Source organism: Gavia stellata, chromosome Z (genome assembly GCF_030936135.1).
Source record: "Gavia stellata isolate bGavSte3 chromosome Z, bGavSte3.hap2, whole genome shotgun sequence".
In the NCBI taxonomy this organism is placed as follows: Eukaryota; Metazoa; Chordata; class Aves; order Gaviiformes; family Gaviidae; genus Gavia; species Gavia stellata.
Genome location: NC_082637.1, coordinates 58,464,219 through 58,491,662, shown reverse-complemented (window position 1 = coordinate 58,491,662; position 27,444 = coordinate 58,464,219). Strand labels below are relative to the sequence as shown.

Sequence of the window (27,444 nt, the reverse complement as noted above, 5' to 3'; positions counted from 1 at the left end):
AGAAGGAATGGACACAGTGGACAGATCATGTGGACAGAGACTCAGAGAAGCTCATTTTCATACAAAGCTTTCCTGTCAACAGGAGAGACCAGGGAGAGGCAGGAATGATGGTTCTCCTGGTGAGCACTGATCTCTGGGTCTTTCTGCTGTCCATACACCTGGGCCTCTTTCTAGCATATTGATGTACAAGTTTCTCCCCATGTGTCAGCACTGATGGGTCAGGAGGGCAGTTAACTCATGGGCACAACCCAGGTCACAGCATGTCTCCTCAGAGCAGGGCAGAAGTTGCTGTGCATCAGCCTACAGCATATGAACAGCAGGACTCTTTTGTCAGCAGCTCATAAGCCAGGCAAACCTGGTCAGGCATTTGTAGACATAGGAAAAGGTCAATCATTAATATTACCTTAATAGTCCCACTTGCTATTACTAAATGTCAACCCCCAATTCCAGCTGAGGGAGACCGGAAGGCACAATCTATCAGTCAGTAAAGCTTGCTCACTAGCACAAACAACCCATGTTTCTCTCTACCCTGCAAATACAGGATTGACATGGGGTTGAAATGATTTCTCCTCTGTCCTTCTCTCTCTTGCCCTCTCTCCCCACCTCCTCCCCACTGCCTCCCCCCCACCCCCACCCCCATCCCCCCCCCCCCACCGCATGGAAAATTTCAGCTAAAATTGTTCATGAGAGAATATTTGCATGCAGGATAACCCACCCTATCCACTCTTCCAAATATATCCAAAGCGTTTGAAATAAAGTCCTTCTCACAGTACATTACCCCAGCCTCTGACTGAGAGGGTGTTGTGCTCTTAGCAGGCGAGGAACAGCACAAGGATTTCAAAGGGCTGAGCAAGAGGTGACATGAGGGATGACAGTGCCTTGGAGCCATTACTGGAATCCACTCGCCTGTTGACTGGGTACTCCTGAGGCTGAGCAGTGGGGGTGTGGTGGGTGTGGGAGGGTGATCAAATCTCAGGGTTGGGAGAAAGACATCCAGGCACTATCAATGTCCAGCCAACCTGAAGTCAGAGGTCTTGTTTAGGAGTGGAGGAGGCTTTTGCTTTGCACTCTTGGCTTTTTCCCTTGGTGAGTTTTTGAGTAGATGTGTGGGTGTCTCTGCATTGGAGGAAGAAGCTACTGCTGTCTGCCGCATAATCAGTCATATAAAACCATAACCAAACGGTATATCCTGCGGCTGACAGACCCCTATAGGTCTTAACATCGTCCCTTTATTCTCCTCTAATCCTTTTGCTACTCCAGCAAGCGATCACCCTGGGACAGAGCTGCTTCCACAAGGCTTCTCCCTCCTGCTGCCACCTGCACCCCCAAGCACAGAAGCTGCCGCTCTGGCGCTACCCCCAGGAAAGAGTTAACGGTGACTCTTAGGATAGCGCGGAGCTACTAGCGGCATTATGATGTTGTTGCCGTTGTCGCTGTTTTAACGACACACGGGGAAAGAGAGGGGTTTCCTCCGCGGAGCACCTTAGCAGTCACGTTTCGGAGCACCGGGCTTTTCCTCTCTGCCAGGCACCACAGGGCAAACCCGGCTCCCCGGGCACCGGCAGCCAGCTCCGGGCCGGGCCCAGCACCCGCAGGGAACGGCTATCGCTCGGCTTGGCGCGGCTCCGCAAGGCGCGCCCGCACCGTGCCGGGCGGCAGGCGGTGGCTCGGCCGGGGCCGCCCCGGGGAGGCCGGCGGGCGCGGCGGGGCGGGGCCGGGCGGGGCAGCGCCGTGCCGAGCCGTGCCGTGCCGTGCCGAGCGGCGATGGAGGGTGCCGAGGTGGCGAGCCTGCTGGGGGAGCGCGGCCTGGGGCGGCTGGCCCAGTTCAAGACGTACCGGCGGCGGTGGTTCCTGCTGGCCGCCGTGTGCCTGCTGAACTGCTCCAACGCCATGGTGAGTGCGGCGCGGGGGTGGCACGAGCCGGCGGAGAGCCGCCGGCCGCCCGGCTTCCCCCGCCCTCCCCGCGCACCCTCCCCGCCGCGGGGAGCCGCTCCCGCTGCGCGGCTGGCAGAGCCCCTCAGCCTGGGGAAGGGGTGCGAGCTGCGACCGCGCCGGGCGGCGGGGACGCTCCTCCGGAGGGGCGAAGGCGGCCCCGCGCCGGGGAGGGAAAGGGGCGGCTGCCGGCAGCTTCGGGGTGTCCGAGCAGCCGTGAGCGCGGGAGGAGGCGCAGAGCAGGCAGGGCAAACAGCCCTCTCTCCTGCCTAACTGTGCCGGAGCTCTGGAGAGCAACTGTGGCTGCTGCTGCTGCCGAGGGAGGAGGGGGTGACAGGGCTCGCCTGCGCCAAAACCACCTCCTATCTCTTCCTAGAAGCAGCCAGGCAATCTTCAGGGCTCTGCCCCAGTTCTCTGTCTCACATCCACCCCCTCATCCTTGGAGCACCGGGACTCGGTTGTACTCGCATAGCGCAGAGAAGCCTGAGCCTGGCCTTGCCTTAGGGACCGAACAAGCGGCTTTTCCGCTTGAACTTTGTTTCTCTGGTTACGACTTCGGCCTGCACACCTCTCTTTCTGACCCGTGGGATCCGGGCATAGAAGGGTGGTGGTGGGGGAAGGGCAGGATGGGGCGGGAGGGTGTGTGTGATCTAAAAGATCACAGCAGGAAGTACTGCAGCAGCATCGGGCCAGAGTGGGATGGAGCAAAATGTACTCTGGACCACTGCTGAGATTGCTGCCGAGTCCACTTCGTAGGCCATGGGGAGGAATAGAAAGTATTCAGCGTTTGTGAGGGTCATGTGTTTCAAACCTAAGAACAGGAGAACAGTGTTGAAATGCCATGGGTAGAGGAGCAGGAGTTAGCTCTGCTTTTTTGCTGGCCTATGACAGCAGATTTGTCTGGTCAGAAAAAGGAGCAAGTAGGTTTCCTTTTGGGATCTGTTGCACATACAGAATAGTATAGGAGTGATTCTGCACTAAACACATGTGAACTTACTGCCTACAGGTACTTTATTCTGAAAGACCTGAAAAAAAGGGATGCCAGATCACGCCCTACCTGTTGAACAGATTAAAACTAAGTTCAGTAATTATCAAGATAAACACATAAAGTTTCCCCTTACCAAGTCCTAGTATGCAAGATGGAAGCCGGAATCCTTGCTCAACAAGTCATTGAGGACATTGTTGATAATTATCAGAATGATGTAGAATTATTCATCTGTTTGAGGATTACCATGCTGCAGATGCAGGCTGTCTGGCAGCCAAGATCAGGCACTGCAATCTGCAAACATTGAAATGCTGGGAAGGAGGAGTAGGTATTCCATGATGCAAAAGTGCTCGAGTAGAGAAATGAAAAAACATGGTAAGAATTTGGCTGTATATGGAAAACAAAAAATGAATGAGCCTTCTCAAGGGAAAATGAGTGTGTCCTTTAAGAGTGTAAAAAAGTGTCCTGCAGAAAAGCAACTTGAAGCCCTGCTGCTTGCTTGCAGTTAAATTGGCACAGCACAAGAACATCATGTAGCAGGAAAAAATCCAGCCTGCTAGAAGTGGACAGTGACAGCATGCGTGAAGGAAGCTGTACAAAAACCTTCCCAGGATGTCTTGTCAAACTTTGACTTTGCTGAAACCTTAACAGTGAAACTGGAGGTTTACTTAAAAAGGTCCTTTCAATGCCTCTGCAAGTATAACTGTGTCCTGAGTCATGTTGCCAAAAACTTTGTAGCCCTGAAAGATTGTACTGTTGTCTGTCTGCTTGATCTCTTGCCAACTTCCTGACTGTCCACAGCATTATTATGAACTTAATCCAGAACTTCACTACTTCAAAACTGGGTGCTTAATCCTAGATGGAAATACTGTTTCTAAGCCACTGCAAAGGTCTGGAATGGCAGGTATACTGACATATAAAGTTGCAACCAAACATTTCCTTACGCTAAAGTTTCTCCTAAATGTTCCTGATAAAAATCACATTAAAATGGAGGGAGTGGATGAAAGGCCATGAAATCAAAGTGGTTGGTTGGTGTTTAAAAGTTCCAGGTGGCAAGGTGAACTTACCAGTTCTGTAGTGTGAAAATTGCCTTGCAAGTTAAGATGTGTCCTCAATTCCCGTGCAGATGTTGCATGCAGCACTTTGTTCTATGTATTCCTGTGTCAGGCTCTCTGCAAAATGTGTATAGTGAGGACACATGACTTTTGAATTGTCTGACTTGGAAAGAACAGATCGCCTCATGTTCTGGACCAAACTTCCAGGACGATGCCACTCTTACCCATGCACACGTGCAGCTTTCTATTAGTGGCCTTCAGTGTCACTAACAGTGGCAGACAGGAGGCAATCCTGAGAGGGAGAGAGTGTCAGTGTCAGGAAGACAAGGTAGGAGCAACCAAACTGCAGGAAAGTACGCTCGGTCGTGCAGCAAGAGCAGGCTAAGAAAGAAGTATTTCTTAGTTCAGTCTGTTTTAGGATTGTGATTGAGCAAAGTCAGGCCAGACCATGTGGTCATTAAAGGGGCACTCTTCCCTACTTCCTCCTGCTCCACATCATCGTGTGAAATCTGTTCTTCAACCAGAGCACAGTGGGGTAAATATGATATAAGGGAGGGTTTTACACCAACGATAAATAGCCCCTTACTTGAATCTCTATTATTGACCTGAGTTTAAAAGCCTCTGTCTTTCCCTGCTGAACAAAGTGGGTACTATTTTACCAGGGATTGTTTCTCTTTTCCTAAATACAGCTATTCTGGAAATTCCTAGCTGACAATGTAGTGTAAGAAATCCTTGCATTATCATAAGAAGGCCATAAGTAGACATTAGTATAATTTACTTGCTGTCTGAAGTCCTGGGCAGAGAGGCTGTTCTTGCCACAGCTAACCTTAGATGATTTCTCCCCAGCTGTCTCTTGCAGCACTCCTGGTGAGGGGCGACATAATTATGCCTGCGGTTGCTCCCCAGATTTGTTTTGTCAGACTGATGCTGTGGTTTTGAGTGTGTGGGTTTTTTAATCTGAAGACTTAATGTTTAAGAGTATTTATGGTGTGCTGACAGCTGCTGTAGCAGTAAACTACTGAGGCAAATACCTCCTTCCTTGTTGCCTCCTTCCTGTGAAGCTGAACAGGTGGGACAGAAGGAACTTTTTCTTGCCTTAGTGCTGGGGACAGAGAAATGCACAGAAGAATGAAACCGAGAGTGTTTCCTGCCCAGTTCTGTGCTTGTCAGCGTGAGCAAGCTGGGGAGGAGGAGGGGACCAGAGGTTTGGAGCTGGCTCACACTTGGCTGGGTGGTTCCTGACTCACCAGCCTGGAAGACTTCCACCACCGCTTAGTGTACTTGGGAGAGGAAGGAGAGCTGCACAAGTGGAGACTGGCATGCTCCAGGACAGGGTGCACACGCTCCTCGCCCACACCTGTCTGCTCCAGCAGTGCCCCTGTAGATATGCCTGTACACAGAACTGCTTGTTGCCTGGCTGTTGTGTCCTGCTAGTCCTCCTAAGAGCTGTAGAGGATAAAAGTGACATCTAGGCAGGGATCTGACCTTTCTGAAGATCACACCTCTGTCATTACTTCGAGGCTGTTGTGTCAGCATGGGTGCCTTCAGTTGAGACCAGGGGCTGTTTGCTTCTGGACTGTGTGGCCCTTTTGACCTTGGGGTAAGAGCTTCATAGCCTGGTCCCAGGGGAGGAGGAGGCAGCCTGTGTGTTTCAGAAAGACATCCTACATCACTTTCAAAGCAGTGGCTGGGTATGTGGGAAAGAGCATGCTGGGGCTGGGAGACTTGCTGCTGGCAATGCCTGTCTGGGGATTGGTGAACTGTGCCTGTGCCTGTTACAAAGCAGACGGTCCCGTTTCATGTAAGTTGTCCCCCTTGGCTCCTCCTTTTTAAGCTGTACATAAAAGGTATTACAGGGGCATTGCTACACTGTGCACAGCTATACAGTATGCCAGAGAGTGAAGAGCACTCCATGTGGCAGGCTTTGCTATCTGATACCACCATTGACATGGCAAAATGGCTTAATTTCCACCCTGCCTGATTGCATTCGCTTGCCATTCTGCAAATGATTTTGCTTTTCACTTTTAGAACCTTGGTTTGTTGGTAAGGAGGGTAGACATTGGTTAACAGCTTGCCTTTCTTGAAAAACAGCATTTTTGGTACTGCTTCTGGCAGGGCTGCACCTGGCTATACATGTGATGCATCAATATATCATTACTGCCCTTTGAGATCCAAAAATCCTAGGGCTGTGTTTATTTTTGCAGCCTTGTGCAACTCACACCTATTGCTTACCGAAGTGTAGTCTGCATGGAGTCCTGCCTTCAGCCATCACCTTGCTACCACTGCAGACAGAGAAGTGGTGCCTCACAGCCTACCAGTAACCTCCTGCAGAAGTGGGAGGGAGGAAAGCTAGAGGGTTTGGGCTGATTCTGGAAGGAAGAGAGCTGCATCCATGTCTGAGAATCAGTTAAGGATTTACAAGGATATCAGAAAGAGCAACAACAAAGCTTAGAAATGGGAGCAGGATGAGAAGAGCTGTAACTTGTTCTTGGTTACAGGAGTGCCCAAGCAGGCCTGTAATTAATGGGGAAGGGAGCCGGCAGTCTCTGGGAAGAGCAGGAGAAGAGAAAACAAAATGTCAGCTAGAAGAAAGTTAAAGTAAAGGGAGAGAGAGCTGAAAGTGGAGCCCGTACCCCTCCAACATCAGTACTAGTCAGATGATTTGAGTTTCAGTGCACTTGCTTTCCCTGGTGGTCCCACATGCTCCATTGTTAAAGGAGGTGTGGAGGGGCCTCTCCTGTAATTGAGGATATAAATAGACTCTGGGTGGAAAATACCTCTGTCCTTTTCTTGTAGTGATGGGGCATGGCTACACAATCAGCCAGCTGCATGCTGAAAGCAGTGGAACCTGCAGCTGTGCTACAATGCAAGCCAGAACAGGCTCGTGGATCTTAAGGGGACCTTCTGTCCTCTCTATCAGTTGCTGTGCCCACTGTGCAGAGTACAAGTTTTTATAGTGAAGAGTGTGTGCCAAGGTATGACTTCCTGCCCAGACTAGCACACACTGGAGCTTTTGCTGTCTCTAAACTCAGAAATCACAGTGAGATGAACATGCTTCTAAGGCTTGAGCTCAGAAGATAAGAAGAGTATGGGAACTAGAATTCCTGCATTTGGAGAAGAAATGGTGTATGTTATTACTGTGGCTATTTCAACATCCTGGTAGATGTCTATCTGAAGGGAAAAGTCCATCCCAAATGCTAAAGAATCAAATACTATTGTCTACAGTATGAATGACCATGGCCAATGATACTGGATTATACTACAGCAGTACCTGTCATTTGACAACAAACAATGCAAAATCTGTGAGATAATGCTGGGAAGTGAGTTTTGCCAAGTATTAGGGGGTTGGACTCACAAACCCATTGTGGTAGTTTGATGTTCAAAGGCAAGAGTCTTTGATGTTCAGGACAAGAGGAAATGGCCTCAAGTTGCGGCAGGGGTGGTTCAGGCTGGATATTAGGAAAAATTTATTTACTGAGAGAGTGGTGAAACACTGGAATAAGCTGCCCAGGGAAGTGGTGGAGTCATCCTCACTGGAGGTGTTCAAGGAGCGTGTGGACGTGGCATTGTGGGACATGGTTTAATGGGCATGGTGGTGTTGGTTGATGGTTGGACTTGATGATCTTACAGGTCTTTTCCAACCGTAGTGATTCTGTGATTCTGTGTGAGTCCCTGTGCTTGAGTGGCCCTGTGTGAGCTTCAGTGTAAATGACTTGACCTAACTATGCAATGTCCCAGAGAGGGGACTCCTGCTGACCTCCAATGTTGCCCACACCAACTCATTAAGCAGCCCAGCTGCATTCTGCTGTGGGGACTGCACAAGGTAGTTGTTGAGCAGTCAGGGTGTGGGACTCTGAGCTGGGTGCATTTGAAGCCTCAGAGACAAGGCATTTCTGATATGTGAGGTGCCAAGCTGGAATTTTGTCAAAGTTTGCTAAATGGTTTTGGTTAATTGTAGCCCGGACAGGGCTCAGAAGGGACATAAGCCATAGTGGGTGAAGGGGAATTGTGAGACACTGACGTGAGGCTGAACTCTCTCAGTTCTGCTGTTGTGACATCCATTGAGCTGCCTTCAGAGAAGCGCGTGTGGACATGGATGGAGCAGTGCAGTGTGTAACACAGACTCCCTTTGAAGCCTTCTGCACCTCACACTGAGGATCTAGGACTCTGTGGCTACACAGGCAATGGATCTGAGTGCAGCTTACCCAGACTGCAAGGGCGTGTTTCCACAAAGTGAGGCTTGTGCAGGGACTGAACAAGCGTGTAGACAACCCTGAAACAACAGAGATGTCTGTCTGTTTCTCCTTCCTTTATCTGTCCCAGGAGCAACCAGCTTTTGGGGGCTGACATCCTATAACCCAACCCATTATCTCTCCTCCGGCATCTGTCACCATGATCTGCAGTGGAGACCTTTGATACTGTTTTTGGTGTGCCAAAGCTGAGTTAAGACAATGGCCCTTGGGGAGTGGAGGAGAGAGGAATCTTTCTCAGTCTCTATTCTGTGTCTTTAGAGGTTACAGGGCTTAGACCTCACCAGGAAAGAACTGTGTCATCCTCACCCTGTTCTGCCTGAGGGGATGTTTATCAGGGCAGTCCCTGCATAAGTGTCAGCCTTGGTAGTGTGGAGTTTCAAAAATAACATGTAGGGTAAGGGCTCTAGCTCCCAGCAGAACAGCTTGCTAACTACTGTGGATGAAGTAATCATAGCTGGGAAAACCAAAAGCAGAAGGTGACATACTCACTTGCTTAGCATGGCAATTTCCCTATGTTGGCTAAATCCCACAGTGCCATCTCTTCGTTGCAGGGGTGTTTGGCAGCCACTTTGACCACAGCTACACCTTGAGCTCCATTGCCTAGTTCTTAATTTCTCTGTTAGAGCAACACATGGTAAACAACCCCTGCCTGAATGGAGGCAGAAACATACTTTTTCTCTCCAGACCCATAAAGAAACCCACTTCCTATTTTGAAGAACAAACTCAGGCTTGGACAGGCTGCAACTTCCCACCTTCTGTGCTCTTACATACATACACTAGAACTGGAGCTCTTGCTCAGGTTAGAAATACAGGGCAACCCAAATGCTTGGTTTTCAGCAAGGAATGGGTTTACTAGGTCTAATGGAAACATGCCAGAGTGCTTGATCCCAGCTTGCCTAGATGTATACAGCCACTGAACACAAAATGCTGTGCTCTGGCTTGTGGCATCATTCTTCTAATGATGTCACGCATGGGTGAGCACCTTGTGTGGAGGAACAGGAGGGGTGAAAATGTACCTGAAGCTGGCTTACAAAATGTATCATCTCTCTAATTACACTATTTCCCGGTACAGTGTTTCACCACCCCCACCCCCATCTGGAAGGCAGTGAGGAACTGAGAATTGCTGTTCCTGGAAATACACAGCTGGGTTTTGTTTAGCAGCAGTTTAGCATCCCATAATCAAACTAATGCTTATGCCTTAGTGATGCTTGTAAAATTTAAACAATTACATTAGCATTAAACATTTAAATTCCCATCTCAATCTGATGGAGATCAGTTCTGGAAAAACAAAGGTGGGTGAAATTTCCTGAGACAAGATGGTAACATCATTCCACTTTAAAAAGTTCATTTTGTTAGAAGTCTGCTGCAAGTCTCCCAGGGACCTGGAATAGCCTCCTTGTCGTCTAACAAGAGTACAATTTCCTTCAGCACCTAGCATCTTCATCCACCTGATTGTAGAAGCTGAGTAAACACTAAATCCACCCCCTGCCACACCTTTAACTGATCCCACGTGGGTGTGTCTGGGCCCATCATGGCAATGTGAACCTCGTGTTGAATGCAGGAGATTTGGCATGTCAGCTCCTTTCAGAGAAGAGGAACAGGCTGATGCGAGGAGTCCTTGCTAGGACACTGATAATACACTCAAAACTTCTTTGTTACTGTCATTTACTCGTTGCATCCCTGCTAGGAGAAAAGTTTAGCTAAAGAATGATTTGCATGTGGTTATGCTCACACAGGGACACTGAAAAAGAAGAAAAGCCCATCTCCCCTTCTGCTTCCATTTAATGTGGTAGTTTTTGTGGTCTCTAGCAAGTAAGAATTAAACAGGAACACTGGAAATAACAAGTAGCAGAGTGTAGGGACACACCTTCCTCTGAGCTTACCCAAGCCCTTTTTCAGTTACACATTAGTGCTGCAGCTGGTGCTGTCTGCAGGATGCAGGCTATGAAGAGGATACTTGTGATGGCAGAGGGGGGTACCTGGAAAGAGACAGTGGCTGGAGTTCTTTTGTAGGAAGCTATAGCTGAAGTTTTTGTTCACATTTCTGCAAACTTTATAATCTTGAGTATTCAGCAGCTGCAAGATCATATTCTAACAGTGGAGTAGCTTACATCCACGTTATTGAAACCTGTTCTCAGATTAGGCCAGCCTCTTTGAAAAGCACCAGAGAGGGTATCTCCACAAAGAATCCACAGAAATATCCTTAAATTTGGGGTAGTACCCTCATTTCTTTCTTGTGGGCATGATCTCAGGACCTGATTTAAGGATCAAAGCAGGCCTTGTCATTCCCAGAAGCAACCAGAAGCAGACAGCAACCTTATGAAACCAGTGCCTAAAAAAAGGTTTAGGGAAATATTTTCAGATATGGCACTGGAAGGAAAAGGTGGATAGTTATTAAATTACCTCTTGCATTTCCCTATTATGTGTTACGATATATTGAATAATGCACATTTCTAGGCCCTTTCCTAACCGTTGAGTGTGTGTAGGACAGCATGGAATAATGTGTCTCTTGCCTGATCCATAGCAAAATTATTCTTACAAGGCCACATCCAGGGGTTACCAATGCAACCATAAATACCAGGCTGAGTTTAAGAGGCTCTTGGTTGTAGAGAGGCGATGGCAGCCTCTGTTTTGTTTATGTTAACATAGAAGGATTGCTTGTGGCTTACATCAGGTAAGTAAGTACATCAGGATCCAACATGTTCAACCTGGGGGCAGAAGGTACTGGCCACTGCTTCTGCCAGCTCCCAGCAGCAGGACTAGGGGATTGGGGATGAGGTAATGAAATGGATGGGGTGCTCTGGGCCAAGATAATGATGATATCAGTGGTAAAATAGTCCTAGCATGAGTAACTGCAGACAAGGGGTTTGAATTTTTATTACCAGCCTTAACATCCTAATTTCAAGGAGCAACTAAGATAGTGAGCCTCTTCACAACTCAGGTTGAGGGGATGCTGAATTTCTGTTCTGGTAGAGGTGTTCATGCTTATCCATCTTTGCTTTCTACTCTGCAGCTGTGGCTGACGTTTGCTCCTGTGGCTGATAAGACAGCTGCCTACTTCCACATTTCCCTGGAGGTGGTCAACTGGCTCTCAATCGTGTACCTCCTCATCTCGATCCCATTTGGTCTGGTGGCAACATGGGTTCTCGACAGCGTGGGCCTCAGATGTGCTGTGAGTTGAACTGTTCTGTTTCCCTGAGGGCATTTCACCTAGAGATAGCAGTAGCTGCACAAAGCACTAACATGCATACTATGAGTGTGTCTTGCCAAATGCTGCAGAGGATGAGCATGTTGAAAGCTCCGTCCTAGTTCACTAATACCTGTCACATCACCTCTGAGGCGGGGAGCAGTAGGAAAAGTCAGAATAATGTTGCATCCCTACTTGCCTTTTCTTGCTTCAGTTTTTGTTGTCTTAGCCAACTGACAAGGACAGATGCTGTGAGCTGACTCTGTGAAGAGCTTGCTGTAGTTGGGTAGGGTTTGCTATGGAAAAGTGTTAAGACAGCTATTTTGTTTGCAGGGCCAGTTTAAGGAGCAGCAGGGCAGGGTGCAAGCAAGGGACACCTATCAACTCAAAGTTTGGTCTACGTTATCCAGCTTGGGATCTCTACACAGTCTTCCCAGAAGCAAGAGTGTTGTGGAATGTGCCACTGAAACACTAGCATGCTAGTGGTATAGAAGAGCATTTGCAGGATCCATATGCTGGATGACTCATTGCCATGATCTTTGGATTGTCACAGCAAAATATGGGTGATGGCGCAAATTGCAAACAGAGTGTAATTAGTGACCTTTGGATTTCTTATCAATTCCATGACAGTGTCTGCTGTCTTGCGTAAGCTACATTGTGGTGTAGTTCTCATGTAGGGCCAGGACAGCCTCCTTGCTCCCTGAGGAGACAGGTAACTCACTGTTGGATCAGGAGCATCTTGCAGTGGCCCAAAGGGGTGGGCGTGGTCCGCAGGCCACTTGCCATGCGGTGAATACTAACAGCCAGTGTCTCCTGTAGTGCATCTGAGCCCCTGCTCATGCTACTCAATTGCATTCAGTTCTGCCCTTCAGGCTTCAGCACACAACCCCTGGATGTTTCTGCTTGCTGCAGGTGATCCTGAGCGCATGGCTGAACATGACAGGTAGCATCATCCGGATATTCAGCGTCCTGAAGTTCCTGAGCTTGGGTTCCCGGAGTTACTGGTACCTGTTTTTTGGGCAATGCCTCTGTGCACTGGCACAGCCCCTTATCATCTTCTCACCAACAAAACTGGCAGCACTATGGTTCCCAGATCACCAGAGAGCAACAGCAAATATGATTGCATCAATGTGTAAGTGATAGCTGCAAACTAATATTGCTGCCTCCCAGAACTTGCTAGCATTTGTTTGCCTTTCAGAGGCAGCAGCCAGAGGAAACCCTCTGTACTACAGCCATTTGGTCCTGCAAATACAACTCTGCCTGAGAGTCTCATAGCCATGTGCAATAAACCAGTGCCTTCAAGGCCCCGCAAGACAGGCAGGCATTTCCATGCTGGGGAGCAAGAAGTGGGCCTTAGCCACATTTGGGTGCAAACTTCAAAGTAAGCCACCTAGGCTCCCAACCTTCTTCCTCTCTGCCATGACGAGGTGATCATCTTTGCCTAAATATCATAGAGGTTAGAGACAGCCCTCAGTATTACTAAATCTAAAGTCTGTAGTGGCCTTAATTCTGAAGCTTATTAGGAAGGTGTCCAAATTGCACGTGATGCCAGTGGTCACAGCTGTCAAATTCTATAACCAGATAGAGGTGAGGCTGCTGCAGCAATCTTGTCCACCAGTTCATTCAGTAGCAAAGCTGGGCATGTATTCTCAATTGGTATGTATGTACACACAGATAAAATATACTCAGCTGGCCAAACTAATACACTGGGGGTGCTTAATGCAGTAGGACTACTCACGGAGAAACCACATCTGCCTTGCAAAGTGCCCGGAAGCTGGGAAACTGAGGAGAGGCACCAGATACCCTTGCTCTAATCTCATTCCTCTCTTGGCTCCTTTGGGCCCTGCAAGAGACATGATACTGCATTTGGCAGACCTGTTTCCTCCCTCCATGTGACATTTTCCCCAGCAGCCAGAAGAAATCTCTTTCTCCTTTCTCCAAGGACTTGAGAGGTGCCCCAGAAACTGGGCTGGCTCCAGCTGGAAAAATCTCACAGTACCTACATGTGTGGGCAAGTCCCACCTACCTGTCCATCAAAACAGCCAACAGCCACCTTCCCTCCCCACTGCCTTGGAGTTGTGGGGAAGAGGTAGGCATGAGGAAAAGGGCCATGTAGGAGCACCCCTATATAGCTTTCCCAATGCTGCTGCAAATCCAGGGCACGGGCACTGTTGTTTAGCAAGAATGGATTTATGGTGTCAAAACAAATAAATTCTTTTTGCACTGCTTTCCCTAGAATAGGATGGACCTGATGGCTCACCTTGTTTCCCAGGGCTGAGACAGACCTTCACCTTCCCTGCTGGAGAATGAGCTCTGTTACCACTGGGCACTCAGTCCTTCACTGCCCTGAAGGACCCCAGTCTGCAGACAACTTGCTCTTTTTAAGTTAAGAGAGCAGCCAGAGCCACCAAAGAGCATTTCTTTCACATAGTGTCCTCAGTCCTTACAGGACCAAGTGGATCTAACTACGGGAAAGAATAAAACTGAAGAGCAAGGAACAGTGGAAAGCCAAGATCTGAAGCTGTTCAAACTCTGGCATGTTGAGATATCAGTGTGAGGACTGAATGGGCTGTGATTATTATCTGCTGGGACATCTGCATATTGCTGGGTAGAGGGCTTCCATTAGTAATGTCTGGTTACACCCATTATTGTCTGCTGTACAAAATAAGGATTTCATTTCAAGAAACTTTAAATATTGCCTAGAAGGAGCATCTGCCACAGCCCCAGTCATTTACTCCAGTGGTTAATTGTTAATTACCTTACTGGCAAATGTCTACACGTTACTTCTCGTCTCAGGGCTCCTTATCCCCGAGCTATTCAGTCTTGTTGCACCTGTTTGTCAGGTAGTTATGCACAGAGTCACCTTTTCTCTCCTTTGTCTAGAAAGACTGAATGGCTCCAAACCAGTCACTTTACAGACACATTTCCCTTTGCTTCTTCCCATGTGTCTCCATGTCTGCCTGTACTCATATGAGCTTTTTCTCTCAGCTTACTCCAGTTTATCAATACCCATTTCCTGCATTAATGCCAGAGCAGCACTCAGCATTGCTGTACTGTCAGTATCAGTTCTGCACATAGAAACTGGCCCTACAGCCTCCTGTCAGATTCCCCACAGTTTCTGTTAGTGCCTTTGGGTAGGCTTTCCTGTGCTTGTGTGCAGACAGAAATGGACCCTGCACCCAGGATCCTGCTGAGCAGCTGAAATCACTGTGACTCAGCTGTGCTCTTATCATATCTCGGTCCTCCCCGTCACTTACAGAGACTTACTTACAGAGAAGCAGTGCAGCACCAAGAACCTATCCCCTGTGAAGACCATGAAAAATTCTCCTGTGTCAGGAGAAGAAAGACTGAAGTGGCCTCTGCTGCATCCATGGGATTCTTCATTTACTGTGGTCTGTCAGCATGTCATTTTCTGCACCCTGCAGAGTTTTAGTGCATCAGCATCTCTGTCCACAAAACACACAGCCCCATTGTAGAGTACTGCAAGCTAATCCACCAGGACCCCTGGACCAATGGACAGTTGATGAATTCCAGTGATCTCCTTTCCATTCTTAGTCTAGGGTCATACAATTTCTCTTTCCAGGAAGACAACATGGCTGAAAATCTGTAATTACTCAGATAGTCTCACTTAGTCTTTTCAAACTTAGCCCAATGCTGACATTTTCACCTCTCACCCATACCTTCTGAAACTGCTTCAGCATGCCAATAGTTCATGGAAACACCTGCCAGTAGTTTTCAGGCAGTCCCCTACAATGCCCAGATGCTTTTTACCCCAACAGAGGAGCTTTAATCCATCTCCTTGGAAACTGTTGTTTGTGTCCGTGTACTTAGAAGCAGGTAACATTTCACCAGGATCATAAGCTAGTACTTTCCCAGGTACAGAGCAGAAATGCTATGGTTGTTGTGTGTTATAGCACTATTAATGATGATGCCTCAGCAGAATCATAGAACAGACAAGGTTGGAAGGCACCTCTTGGGATCATCTTGTCTAGCGCCCTGCTCAAGCAGGGTTGGCTAGAGCAGGTTGCCCAGGGTCGTGTCTAGTCAGGTTTTAACTACCTCCAAGGATGGAGGTCTTGCAACTTATCTGAGCAACTTGTTTCAGTGTTCAATCACTGTCACAGTAAAAAAGTTTATGTTGAGACAGAGCTTCCTGTGTTACAGTTTGTGCCCGTTGCCTCTTATCCTGTCACTGGGCACCACTGAGAAAAGTCTGGTTCCCTCTTCTTTATAACCTCTGATCAAGGTTCTTTTCTCCAGGCTGAACACTCCAAGCTCTCCCAGCCTCTTTATGTATGAGAGATGCTCTGGTCCCTTAATCATGTCTTTGCCCCTTGACTGGACTTGCTCCATTAACTGTGTGTCATTCTTGTATTGAGGAGCCCGGCACTGGACTCGGCACTCCAGATGTTTCTCACCAGGGCTGAGCAGAGGTGAAGGATCACTGCCTTCCACCTGCTGGCAATGTTCTTCCTAATGCAGCCCAGGATGCTGTTGACACCCTTCTGCAAGGGTGCATTGCTGGCTCATGGTCAACTTGCAGTCCACCAGGACCCCATGTCCTTCTCTGCAAAACTGCTTTCTAGCAGCTTCTCCAGGCTGATCGGTCCCAGCTCTCTCAGTCTCTCCTCACATGGCAGAAGCTCCAGTTCCTTAATAGTCTTTTTGGCCCTTTGCTGGACCAGTAAGTCCATGTCTCCATCATACTGGGGAGCCCAGAACTGGACACAATACTCCAGATGTGGCCTCACTAGTGCTGAGTAGAGGGGAAAGACCACCTCCCCCTGACAACACTGCCTAATGCAGCCCAGGATGCTCATGGCCTTCTTTATCATGAGGTTGTGTTGCTGGCTCACGGTAAAGTTGGTGTCCACCAGGACCCCTACCCCCCCACACCAGGTTCTTCTCTACAGAGCTGCTTTCCAGTTGGTCAGACCCAGTGTGTACTGGTGGATGGGGTTATTCCTCCCCAGGAGCAGGACTTTACATTTCCTCTTGTTGAACTTCACAAGGTTCCCCTCTGCCCATTTCTCCAGCCTGTTGAGGTTCCTCTGAACGGCAGCATAGCCATCACTTCTATCAGCCACTCCTCCCGGTGTCGCATCACCTGCAAACTGGCTGTGGGTGCATTCTGCCTTATCATCCAAGTTTTTCATTAAGGTTAAACTGTATTGGCCTCGGTATCGCCCCCTGGCGTGCACCACTAGTGACTGGCCTCCAGCTGGACTTCATGCCAGTGATGATAATCCTCTGGGCCCAGCTGATTGATTGACTTTCATCTCACTGTCCACTTATCTAGCCAGTACTTCGTCAGCTTGTTATGGGAGACAGTCTCAACAGCCTCAGTAAAGTTGAGATAAAAAACATCCACTGCTCAGCCACCCAGCCAGTCATCTCACTGTACAAAGCTATTAGGTTGGTTAAGCATTTCTTCTTTGCTGACTACTCCTGTTCACCTTGTCCTTCATGTGCCTGGAAATGGTGTCCAGGATTAGTTGTTCCACCACCTTTCCAGGGATCAAAGTGAGACCGAAAGGCCTGGAGTTCGCTGGATTCTCCTTCTTGCCCTTCTTGAAGATGTGAGTGACATTCGCTCTCTTCCAGTCCTCAGGAGCCTCTTGGAATTGCCATGACCTTTTAAAGATAACAAAGAACGGCCTTGCAATGAAATCAGCCTGCTCCCTCAGCAATCATTGGTGCATCCCGTAAGTCCCATGGACTTGTGTATGTCTGGTCTATTTAACATTCCGTAACCTAGTCCTCCACTGACAGTAAATCTTTGTTGCTCCAGATTTTACCTCTGGTCTCAGGGCTGAAGGCTGGTCTGACCAGTAAAGACTGAGGTGAAGAATGCATTGAATACCTTGGCCTTTTCCATGTCCTTTGCGCCAAGTCTCCACCCCATCCAGCAGCAGGCCCACATTTTCCCTAACCTTCCTTTTGCTGCTAATTGTACTCGTAGAAGCCATTCTTGTCGCCCTTCACATCTCTCACCAGACTCAATTCCAGGCTGGCTTTGGCTTTCCTAACCCCATCCCTGCACACTAGTAGAAAATCAACTTAAATTGACTATGTGCAGAACATTGCCTTAAAGTTAAAAAATTGTCTCCTGCAATTTTGGATGTTCCCAAGCTGAGTCCCAGGAGTGCTCCTTCACACACAGCTCAGCTCTAGCCCCATAACAATGCAACTCCCTATTCCTGTACAGACAAGTGTCCAAGATTCTCTTCTGCCCTGTGGTTTTTGTAGTTGGTAGCAGAGATCAACTTGTATGCCAGCTTGGATTTTACTGAGAAAATATATTGGCTTGAAAGGTGTCAGGAATGACCTAGTGTCACATTAGAGAGCTGTCATAAGGCTTTCCTGCTTTTCATGCCCTTTTGGCAAAGAAGACCAATGGCATCCTGGTGACCATTGGGAAGAGCATTGCCAGCAGCTTGAGGGAGGTCCCCTGTCCACATCTGAAGAGCTGTGTCCAGTTGTAGGCTCCTTGGTACAAAAAGGACATGGACATATTAGTGTAAGTCCAGTTAAGAGCCACTAAGACAATTAAGGGAATGGAGCATCTGTCATGCCAGCCAAGGCTGAGAGAACTGGGACTGTTCACCCTTGAGAAGGCTCAGGGGCATCTTATCCATATGTATACATGCCTAATGGCATAGGGGGAGTAAAGAAGGGAAAGCACCTCTATTTGGTCCTGCTGCTATATAACATCAGGACAGATGACATGGATTTGTCCGTCTTCATTTTGTCCCTTCAGCTTAGCATTTACTGAGGCAGCCTTGTGAGGGTGAGGACACTGTAATTCATAGATGAAAACCAGTTTACAGGAGTTAGGGGTTGTAGTGAAATGGGTTTATAGAATGGAGTTCATGGGGGTGAGGGAATAGATGTGGCAACAGTAAGACCACTCAGTCAATTTCTCTGAATGTTCCCCTCCTCGTTTCTCCCTGTAGATGCCTTGTTTTGTCCTTACTCATTGCTCTGCTGCACACTGCAGCTCTGGTGCTGACTGGCAGTAGGGATGGACTCATGATTCTGACTGCTTACATGAAAAAAGTGTCTCTGTTTTGTTTCCCTCCAGCCAATCCCTTGGGTATTCTCATAGCAAACGTGCTATCACCTGCACTAGTTCCTGAAGGAAAACACATCCCATTGATGGTAAATGAAAACTACTTTAATCAGCCAGCTGGGCTGATTGGGGTCCAGCTGATTTATTTATTTGGAGGCAGTGGAGCTGGAAAGACTGGTAACATGTTTTTACTTTGTGTTGTGTAGCTGGGTATTTATGCCATCCCAGCAGTAACAGGCTGTGCTCTAGCAACTGTGGGGATTCACGAGAAGGTTCCTCCAACGCCTCCTTCAGCCAGTGCCACTAACTCCACCTCCCAGCCATTCCTCATGGGGCTCAAAATGGTAAGTGCTGTAGCACAGAGAGAGACCAGTGCTGGAATGAGGGATGCAGCCCTGCCAGACAGGGATATGCTGGGAAATCTGCTGACAAAGCAGACTCTGAACTCCAGTCCACCAAACCCACCATGGAATGCCCCCTGAAGGAGACCAGGATCCCTTCCTTCCTCAGGGAGTGGAAACTGCTCACAGCAAAGCTGCAAGAGACGCTATCTGACCGTTCAGCTGTGGGCTGGCTGCTGTTCAGCTAGCTCAAACGGCACACCTGGGCTCATCCAAGAGGACCATACAACCTGAGCCTTCTGATCAGATGTGGTAACAGGTAGGACAGCACGTGGCGAAGTGAATGAAGAATTTGGGTGCTGAAGAGATCCTTCCTCCCTACATGGTCACCATCTTAACTTGTCCTCTGGCTGAACTGACAGGAGAGACCCAAACTCCTCTAATGATCACAGGGTTGCCCTGTCAGCATTTCCAACTGAGGGGTCAGAGCCATTGACCCTCAAGGCTACTGTGCCACTGACCCTCAAGTCTACTGTCACAGCCAGGTCTTTTTTCCCTCTCCACTTGTTTAAATGATACGTTAACTTCTTTCTCTAGCTCCTGAGAAACAAGCCGTACATCATCCTGGCAGTGTGCTTTGGAGGAGGAATTGGGATGTTCACCTGCTTTTCAGCTCTTCTAGAACAGATCCTTTGTGAAAAGGGGTATTCAAATGTGAGTCTTCCTCCTTTCCTCCCCATTGTCCACATCATCTATGATACAATCAAAATTATTTTCCCTGATAAGGGACTCAGAGCAAAATTAAGACAGTTGAATATGCGTACTGTCTCATATCTTATTTGCTCACATTATCTAATATAGATTAAGCAGTACATTAATCCAGAGCACAGTCAATCTCAGTATGATGGGTGATCTGCATTTTCATTACTGCCCATGGCCAGGCTCCCATTTGCAAATGAAAAACCTTTACTCCTCAAACACTTTTTAAGAAAAAAGAGTATTGTGTTTTTTCTGAGACACTCAAGAGCACTGATGTCTATGCAACCTTCTGACACCTTCCCCAGAGTAGGATGGGGCCCAGGCAGGCCCTAGGGTGAAGCTGAACGCAGACTGATAGAAGTGCCTTTTCCTGTTAGCACAGTCTTACATGAAGCCAGGGCAGCAGAGGAGGTCACAGGTACTGTGACAGCTGTTTTCCCATCCTTCCCATGACACTGGCTAGCTGCTGCTTTTACACTTGAGCACAGTGTGTGCACAGCTGGTTCCTCCTGCTCTCTCCCTGCAATAGAAAGGTTCTGCCCCAGTTACTGCATCTCCCCTCAGACAGGCAACACTTCAGTCCTCTGCTTGTATCCCCATGGAGGTCCTCTTAAAACACCTTTCCAGCTGTTATGTATGGACGTCTACATGTCTGGTCTCTGCTCACTGCTTCTCAACTTCCAGGTCTGATACCTGGCTCAGTGTTCCACAGCCAGGTCACATCTGCACACTCCATTGGCTTTTAACTGGAAACCTTTTAAACTTTGTAGCCTCGCTTTCTGTGCATCATGATGCTTTTGTCTGTGTGTGACTGGCTTGCCCTGGCCTTTTAGCCCACAGAAGCTATTCCAGATACCCTTTCCTTCCAGTCTGCCCTGAGGCTCCCAAAAATGTTTACCTAAGTTTGTTAAAGCTTCCCTGCTTTCAGGATTGTTGTCTGCATTTGAATTCTTACGGAGCTGAAGGAGCGGGACAAGCAAAGATAGTCACTGCAGGCAACAGAGCATGTACCCTATCCTAACTCACTGCCTCTCTAATTAGACCATCTTGCTACAGCCAAGCAATGCTGTCTCATCCAACATGCTTTGGGGCTGCCAGCTTTGTGGAAGGCATTATGTCAGAGGAGCTCCCTGGTAAGAAAAGGGTCAGGAGCATGATTATAAACAGGAGCAGATCCCAAGGCAGTTGGACCTGTTACCATGAGTGTGGACAAGGCACTTGATTGACCCGGAAGAGCCAAGAACAGTCTCATGCCCGGGCTGGAGCATTTAATGCCAGGGAACTGCTGCTGCTCTGCTCCCAGCCTCCCTTGCCCTGTGTGCAGAGACTTGTCATCCATTGAGACCTTGGGAGTGCTGCGACCCTGCTGTCGCCACACACTTGTAGCAGCACCTGGGCCCTGTTATTTGCTGCTCAGAGCCCTCGGGAGGCCTCGGCTATTGCAACAGGCAGGGAAGCTTTTCCTACCTCAGTAAGTGACGCAGTAGGCAGATGGGTCAGTGACATTAAAACCTCTTTCCTAACTGCTCTAGTTGCTCAGTTACTTGTTCTTCTTCCCTCCAGGAATTTGCTGGCCTGAATGGTGCACTGTTTACAGTGTGTGGTTTGTTGGGTGCTTTCCTGCTAGGCCTGTATGTTGACCGGACAAGGAAGTTCATAGAGTCCACCAAGATTTGTTTCTGTCTGAGTGCACTTGCCAGCATCGTGTTCGCAGTGGTGAGTTCTCCGTTGCATTGCACTATACCTGTGGGCTTAGTTCTGTTGCCATCCAATAAATCATCAACTCAAACCAAGGTCATTTGATGTCATAGCATTTATTAAGCCATGTGTTACGCTTTGGGATTATCTCTCTGGGCTAGGAATTTAAAGAAAAACCCTTTACCAAGGATTTCACAGTCACTGTGGAGCCTGAGACTGCTTCAGGATATAAAAAAACTGGCATAATTTTACTTCCTTACATTGGATCACCATGTTTGTTTACTGGTCCTGAGACCATTCTTTCCAAAAAGAAATGGAATTGCTAAATAACCATCTTGCAAAAATGAACAAGAATGCCATAGTTTTCCCAACACCTGCGTTTAACAGTGGCGGCTGCCAGGAGTGTAAGATTAGCAGAAAGGACCTAGTTATGTGCCTAGTTCTGCAGTTCCTCGAGGAGGACAAGACAAGGGAGATGCAGAAAAGGGGAACACCTGAATCCAGCCAGGAGAGGGATGCAAAACCTGGAGACTTTACACCCATGGGGCTGGACTGCAAGTATGGCACTCAAGTGTAGTCATTGCCAACGGAGCCATCATCCAGCAGGAACCTAAGCATGAGGCACACGACTCCTAGCACTGCAGAGGACCCAGACTGGTGCAGGTCTCTGCTTTCCCAACAGGCTTGTGCTGTGCATTTCTCCTGTGTGTTGAAAAATCCAGACTTTCAATACAGCGTAATCATACCTCCCCCTGGGCCAAGATCCTGGTGATGTTACCTCCACTTTGAAGAGACAAATGCAACGCCTTTCTCAGTGTAGGAAAAGGTGCCTAAAGCAGAGCTTGCATTTCCCTCTTTAGTACTCTGGCATTCGTTGGAGGCGTGCTCTGAGTACAAGTCAGTATGCCTGGGCTCAGATAAAGCACAGAGTAGGCAAGAGGCTGTGTCAGTAGCAACAAGTGGAACTTTCCCTCCTCCTCTTCCCTCCGTCCTCTTCATCCCATACAGATAAAGTAGTAGTTCAAAGTAGTAAAATGAAAAACACCTATTCAAATTTGCTTGCTGCCTTGACGCTTTGAGCTCGGATTCCAGACACACAAGAGTTTTTCTTGACTTTACCAGTTTTGCTGGGCCAGTCCTGCTGCAGCCATGCCAGGACAGACACCTCATGTTCCTCTGTGGGAATTTATTACATGGTTAAGGAAGGAGGTACCAGCACTGTGGTTGCAGGGTTTATGCCCTTGACTTTACTAGCATTGGCTGGACAAGGCCATACTCTTTCGTCCAGAGTTAGGGACAAGGCTGTTCTAGGCACTAAATTAATCTCCAGGGTTTGTGAATGTATCAGATGGTTCTTTGTTTGTTTTGTAGGCTTTGTTTGTGTGGTAAAACCCCAATGGTACAAACATGAGTCTGACATGATAAGGAATTGTTTTCCTTATCACTGAGCTGCAGCAACTGAGGAATAGTTTTGCTTATCAATGAGCTGGAGCAACCCGGTGAATTCTCACATGTAACCCGATGTAACACTACTTCTGAAATGTTAGCTTGTATTGGGAGGAAGGTGTGTGTTTCACCTGGTGCTGGAGATATGCTGAGCACACTCCTGGTAAGTTACTGACCAGGAAGTCGTCACAGTAATACGACCACACCAATGCTTTCCAGGTAATTCTGCTGATCCTCTCTGCCCTTGCTTAAACTAAACAGATAAATCTCCATCATGTAGCCTTTTGTTGACTCTAGAGGTTTGGAGGTAAAAGAGAGGTTTCAGGAACAGGTAGGGAAGGTACTGGTGAGAACAGTGAGCCCTTGGGACTTCCTGCAGGTTATGGGTTCAGAGACTTTCTGCACAGCAGTGCTGCCACTGAGACTCATGTTGCTTTTCTGCCTGCAGACTTCTCGGTTCAGACATCAGGCCGTCACGCTGGCGATCACCAGCTCGCTCTTTGGTTTCTTTGGTTTTGCCATCTACCCCATCGCCATGGAGCTGGCTGTGGAGTGCTCCTACCCCGTGGGAGAGGGCACATCTACAGGCCTGATTTTTGTTGCAAGGTAAGCAGGCAGGTTAAATCCAATTGACAGCTGAGCTTGGGTTCAAACACACACACAGAGGGGTGTGGGTGCAGATAGAGAAAAGCATGGACATCAGTGCTAGCCATCCTGCTGAACTTCTCTCTAGCATCCGTGCACAAGACCATAGCAAGCGGGGAGCTGGCTGGCTGACCCACAGAGATGAAGAACTGAAGGTTTTAAAGCAAGGAGGAGTATGTGGAATTGGTGCAAGAGAAGCAAGAAGGAAGATGAAGGTCTCCCTTGCTTGGCACAAAGTGGGATTTAACCATGCCCAGCATCACCTGCCTTTGAAGCAGATGGGGGCTGTATGCCTGAGAGGGGCACCCATCCCCACGGCAGTACAGGGACTTGTCAGGCCTCAGCGCTCTGCTGAGGGAGATGGGGCTCATCACTCACAGGGCAGCTGGTCACAACAGATGGGGCAGTGACAGTCCTTCCCGTGATCAATTTACATACCTAGGGCTGGCACTGGACTGCAGCAGGAATGACTTGCTGGGGCCCTAAGCAGTGATATATGTGGCCTGGTGCCATGTGTGTGTGTCAGGTGAAGCTGCAGCAGCAGCAAGAACCATCAGTCAAAGAGGGGCATTAGACACCGCCTTTGAAGGCTGTTGTCTCCCACTGGTTGTGGACTTTGTTGCTGCTGCCAGACAGCTATGAATGAGGAGGAGGCTGAAGTCATAGCCTGACTTTTTCCCATCCTCAACCCTGCAGTGAGAGGTATTTCCAAGTCTCTGACCAGTGACTAAGCCTCAGCTTCGTGACAGCTGTAGTTCAACACCTGCCCACCTCCAGAGGGAGTATATAGTGGTCCTGCCATGCTGGCCCTGTGCCTGGGGATGTTCTGAAAGGCTAATCTGCACACCCCTGTGAGCCACGGTCTATTAACCAAGCACCTCAGCCAGAGGAAGCCAGCAGTAGCTTTCTCTGCCAGAAGGACCCTGCTCCAGAAAGGGCTCTCACTTTCTTACTGCTGGCGAAGCTGGGCTTGTCTGCAGCACTGATAAACTGGGGAGGTGCCATGACTGCATGTTGGCTTCTCCCCACAGCCAGGTTGAAGGTGTGATTTTAATGATTCTGCTACAAGCCCTCACCGTGCGTGTTTCTGAGGATCCATCCTCCACCTGCGCCCTTGACCAGGGTGGAGCCCTGGACTGGACAAGTAAGTATGTCCTTGGGAAATGATGCTGGACACTCAGTTGCACTCCATGTACCACCCCCCTCCTCCAGGTCTCACTGTAAGGGAGCCTGCAAGACTGATTCCTGTTGTAGCATACCTCTTAGCCACCTTTCCCAATCTGCACTCCTTGCTGCTCCTGCTAAACCAGACCTGCAAGATTGAAATGGGAAGACCTCTAAGGTGCCATGAATGCTGCTGCTGGCACTGGGTTAAAATTTCTCTTACGGCCATGCTGCAGAGACCTGAGCTTCACCAAGCTAGAAAGCAGCTGTTCTGGGGAGAAGACACTGTCCACATAGCACAGCCTGTGCTGCTTTGCAGTGTGGGAGGCCAAAACTACAAATGCATTGACTGAAAGCTGCTTCCCTTGCTTCTGAACACACAGCTGCCTGGGTTTGTAACATGCTGGTACAGCTTTGTTCTGACTTACTCCACATTTCCCTTCCTTTCCTAACTGGTCAGAAGAAGAGACAGCAACTGAGATGAACAGGAGCACAGATGCTTTTTCACTGCAGGCTAGACCGTGGTCTTGATCTCTCAGCTGGTTCATATTTATGTAATACAGACACCAAGTCCTGTGGACACACCATAACACAAAGTCTGGCAAACACCTTTTAAATATATCCTGCTTGGCTAAGCAGAAACTCCCCAGAACAAGCTCCACTAGCCATCAGGGAACAAGGCTTCACAATAACTGCACCCCAAAAGCAATTTGTCTGCTTCATGTCTGAAAGCCCGCAACTCTCCATCTCATCAGATCAGAGCTGGATCTCATGATTAGGTACCCATTCCTACTCATTTCATGGTATGATACATGCAAGAACATCTATGGAGAAAGGGATGGAGGTGTTTATTTGAGACACTGCTGGAATGAGAATGTTAACTACTTCCAGGCCTTGTTGCATAGCCTTTTAGATTTACTTTTTTTTTTTCTTCAGAAAAGGTTCTTTCAACAGAAATTTTTCTTTGATTAAAGTTTATCCTTAGTGAACCTTTCCTATACTTTGCTCTTGGATGATATAACAAGAAGCACTACCTGTGTGGACCTGTTCTCTTATGAAGCTCAAGTGTTCTGATTCTGTCTTTCTTGTAACTTTCTTCACCACCTCCAACATGTAAACGTACACAGAAACACACACACTCCCACAGACACTCTATGTGCACCAGTGTAAGACCTCCAACCTGTGGGGTCATGCAGGACAAGAGTCCTGGAAGCCACCTGCATTTCAATCAAATCCTCTTCCTATGCCAGTGTCACGTGAGACAAGGTTTGGCTGTTACCAAACTGGTATTGCCCCACTGTTAGCTGCACACTGTCCTCAGGGGTAGCCTTTGGGAGGAGATCACCCAGACTGTGCAGTTGCTTGGGGACCTGACCTCTAGACTTCTGCACCCGTGGGGAGTTGTGAATTCACTGTCTAAAAGTGTATCTTCCTTGCAGCTCCGGTACTGGTACTGGCTGGCCTCTGCAGTGCTATGGCCTGTTTCTACGTCATCTTCTTCCACACTGACTACAAGCGGCTCCATGCTGAGACAAACAGTGGTGATTTGGTCAAGGCAGAAGATGCAGCAACAGCAGATGTTCCTGAAGCCTAACCAGGCCAAAAAGGGGATGCCAAGGCCCCAGTAAGGGAAGGACTCAGGCCTGTGGGCAGGGACCACGACTGCAAATGCTTAGCTGGCACACTGGGATATCCAGGTCCTGTTGCACAACAAGCAAGGTCTAGAGCAGAGTCACTGGGGCACCTTTGCTATACTTCCCTCAATCTTGTACTTATTTGTGAGTCCAGGCTGTAAGAAACGCTGTGCTGCCAGAAAGGTCAAAGTGGGACTGGACAACTATGCAGGTAACAGGGATTTTTAGCTGACTTGATTCAAGCTAAAGGAATGTTGCAGAGGAGAGGAGCATCGTATTTCAGCCATTTTTTAAATTTCATGTTCTTGGATCAGGGGTGAAGCTTTCAGAGGGGTGGAAGCCATGCCTATCACAAACCTACTGGAAAACTTCTCTTTTAAGGACTGTGGTTCTTGTACAGCATAACAACTCTTCCACTCTAAGGTTGGAGCTAGTTGTGCCTTAAGAGGCAAATGGGCGGTAGGAGCTAGAGAATCCTTCCATTGCAGAAGTGAAGTGTAGGTATGTGATCTGTCATACAAGTCTGTTACAATGAGCCATTTTGTCCTCTCCGACAAACAGGAAAGGAAAAGACCTGCCTGCAGTGCTGCCTGTAAAAGAAAGTATCAGTAAGCAGCAGAAGTTAAATACGGCAGCATTCCTCACCCTTCTGGTCCCCTGCCATACGCTGAGACATTCAGGATAAGCTTGTTTTACTTGGGCTTCTGTTGTTTCTCCACCTCTCCTGCAATTCCAGTGGTTTAAGTTTTCCATAAGAAGATGAACCTGCTGGTGTAAGATTAGGATAGTGTACCCTCTCCAGGCCAAGTCATGCTCTCCTATAGGGGAACACTGAGAGGGCAGCTCACTTATTGGGGAATGACACAGCAGTGCCTGGTGTGGTGGAAGCTGGCAGGAGAACTGGCAAAGGTGACCACTTAGAGAATGCAGGGATGTGTCATAAGTTTCTGCAGATGATAGGGGCTTTTGGGGGAAGAGCAAGTAAGAAACACAATCAACAAGCACCTTCCAGTTCTCTCTGCAACTGACAGGTGTTCTTCAGTGTTAGAAAAGATGTGTAGTGACACAAAAGATCCCGTTTGGAGTTACCCTAACAACTGAAATGGGTACAACTGGGTTTTTCATTTTACAGTACTTCCACAGCAGTCCAGTGTCCTGCTTTGGTGTTCAGGTCTAGATGTACGACCTGAGAACTTTTTACCCTGTAACATTTCAGTGGTAAAAAAATGAGATAGATGGGACTTGGTGATGCTTCATACCATGCATCTTGCAA

At 48.3% G+C, this 27,444-nt stretch overlaps 1 protein-coding gene across 1 annotated transcript; it reads left to right on the top strand.

The window, feature by feature from the left end:
- The first annotated feature begins 1,764 nt into the window (after positions 1–1,764).
- Positions 1,765–26,257, top strand: SLC49A3 (solute carrier family 49 member 3). The gene is made up of 10 exons (XM_059833980.1): positions 1,765–1,893; positions 11,239–11,397; positions 12,325–12,544; positions 18,497–18,573; positions 18,691–18,828; positions 19,423–19,539; positions 21,148–21,300; positions 23,177–23,334; positions 24,405–24,517; positions 25,977–26,257. The coding sequence occupies exons 1-10, from the start codon at positions 1,765–1,767 to the stop codon at positions 26,129–26,131; spliced, it is 1,419 nt and encodes a 472-aa protein (XP_059689963.1). The 3' UTR covers positions 26,132–26,257.
- Positions 26,258–27,444: the final 1,187 nt, after the last annotated feature.

What these genes read in the sequence shown, in the direction of transcription:
- SLC49A3 (XM_059833980.1), top strand. Translation starts at nt 1,765, where the DNA reads ATGGAGGGTGCCGAGGTGGCGAGCCTGCTGGGGGAGCGCGGCCTGGGG. An exon ending in GCGTGGGCCTCAGATGTGCT is followed by an intron (nt 11,398 to 12,324) that starts GTGAGTTGAACT and finishes TGCTTGCTGCAG; the next exon opens with GTGATCCTGAGCGCATGGCT. An exon ending in GTGAAAAGGGGTATTCAAAT is followed by an intron (nt 19,540 to 21,147) that starts GTGAGTCTTCCT and finishes TCTTCCCTCCAG; the next exon opens with GAATTTGCTGGCCTGAATGG.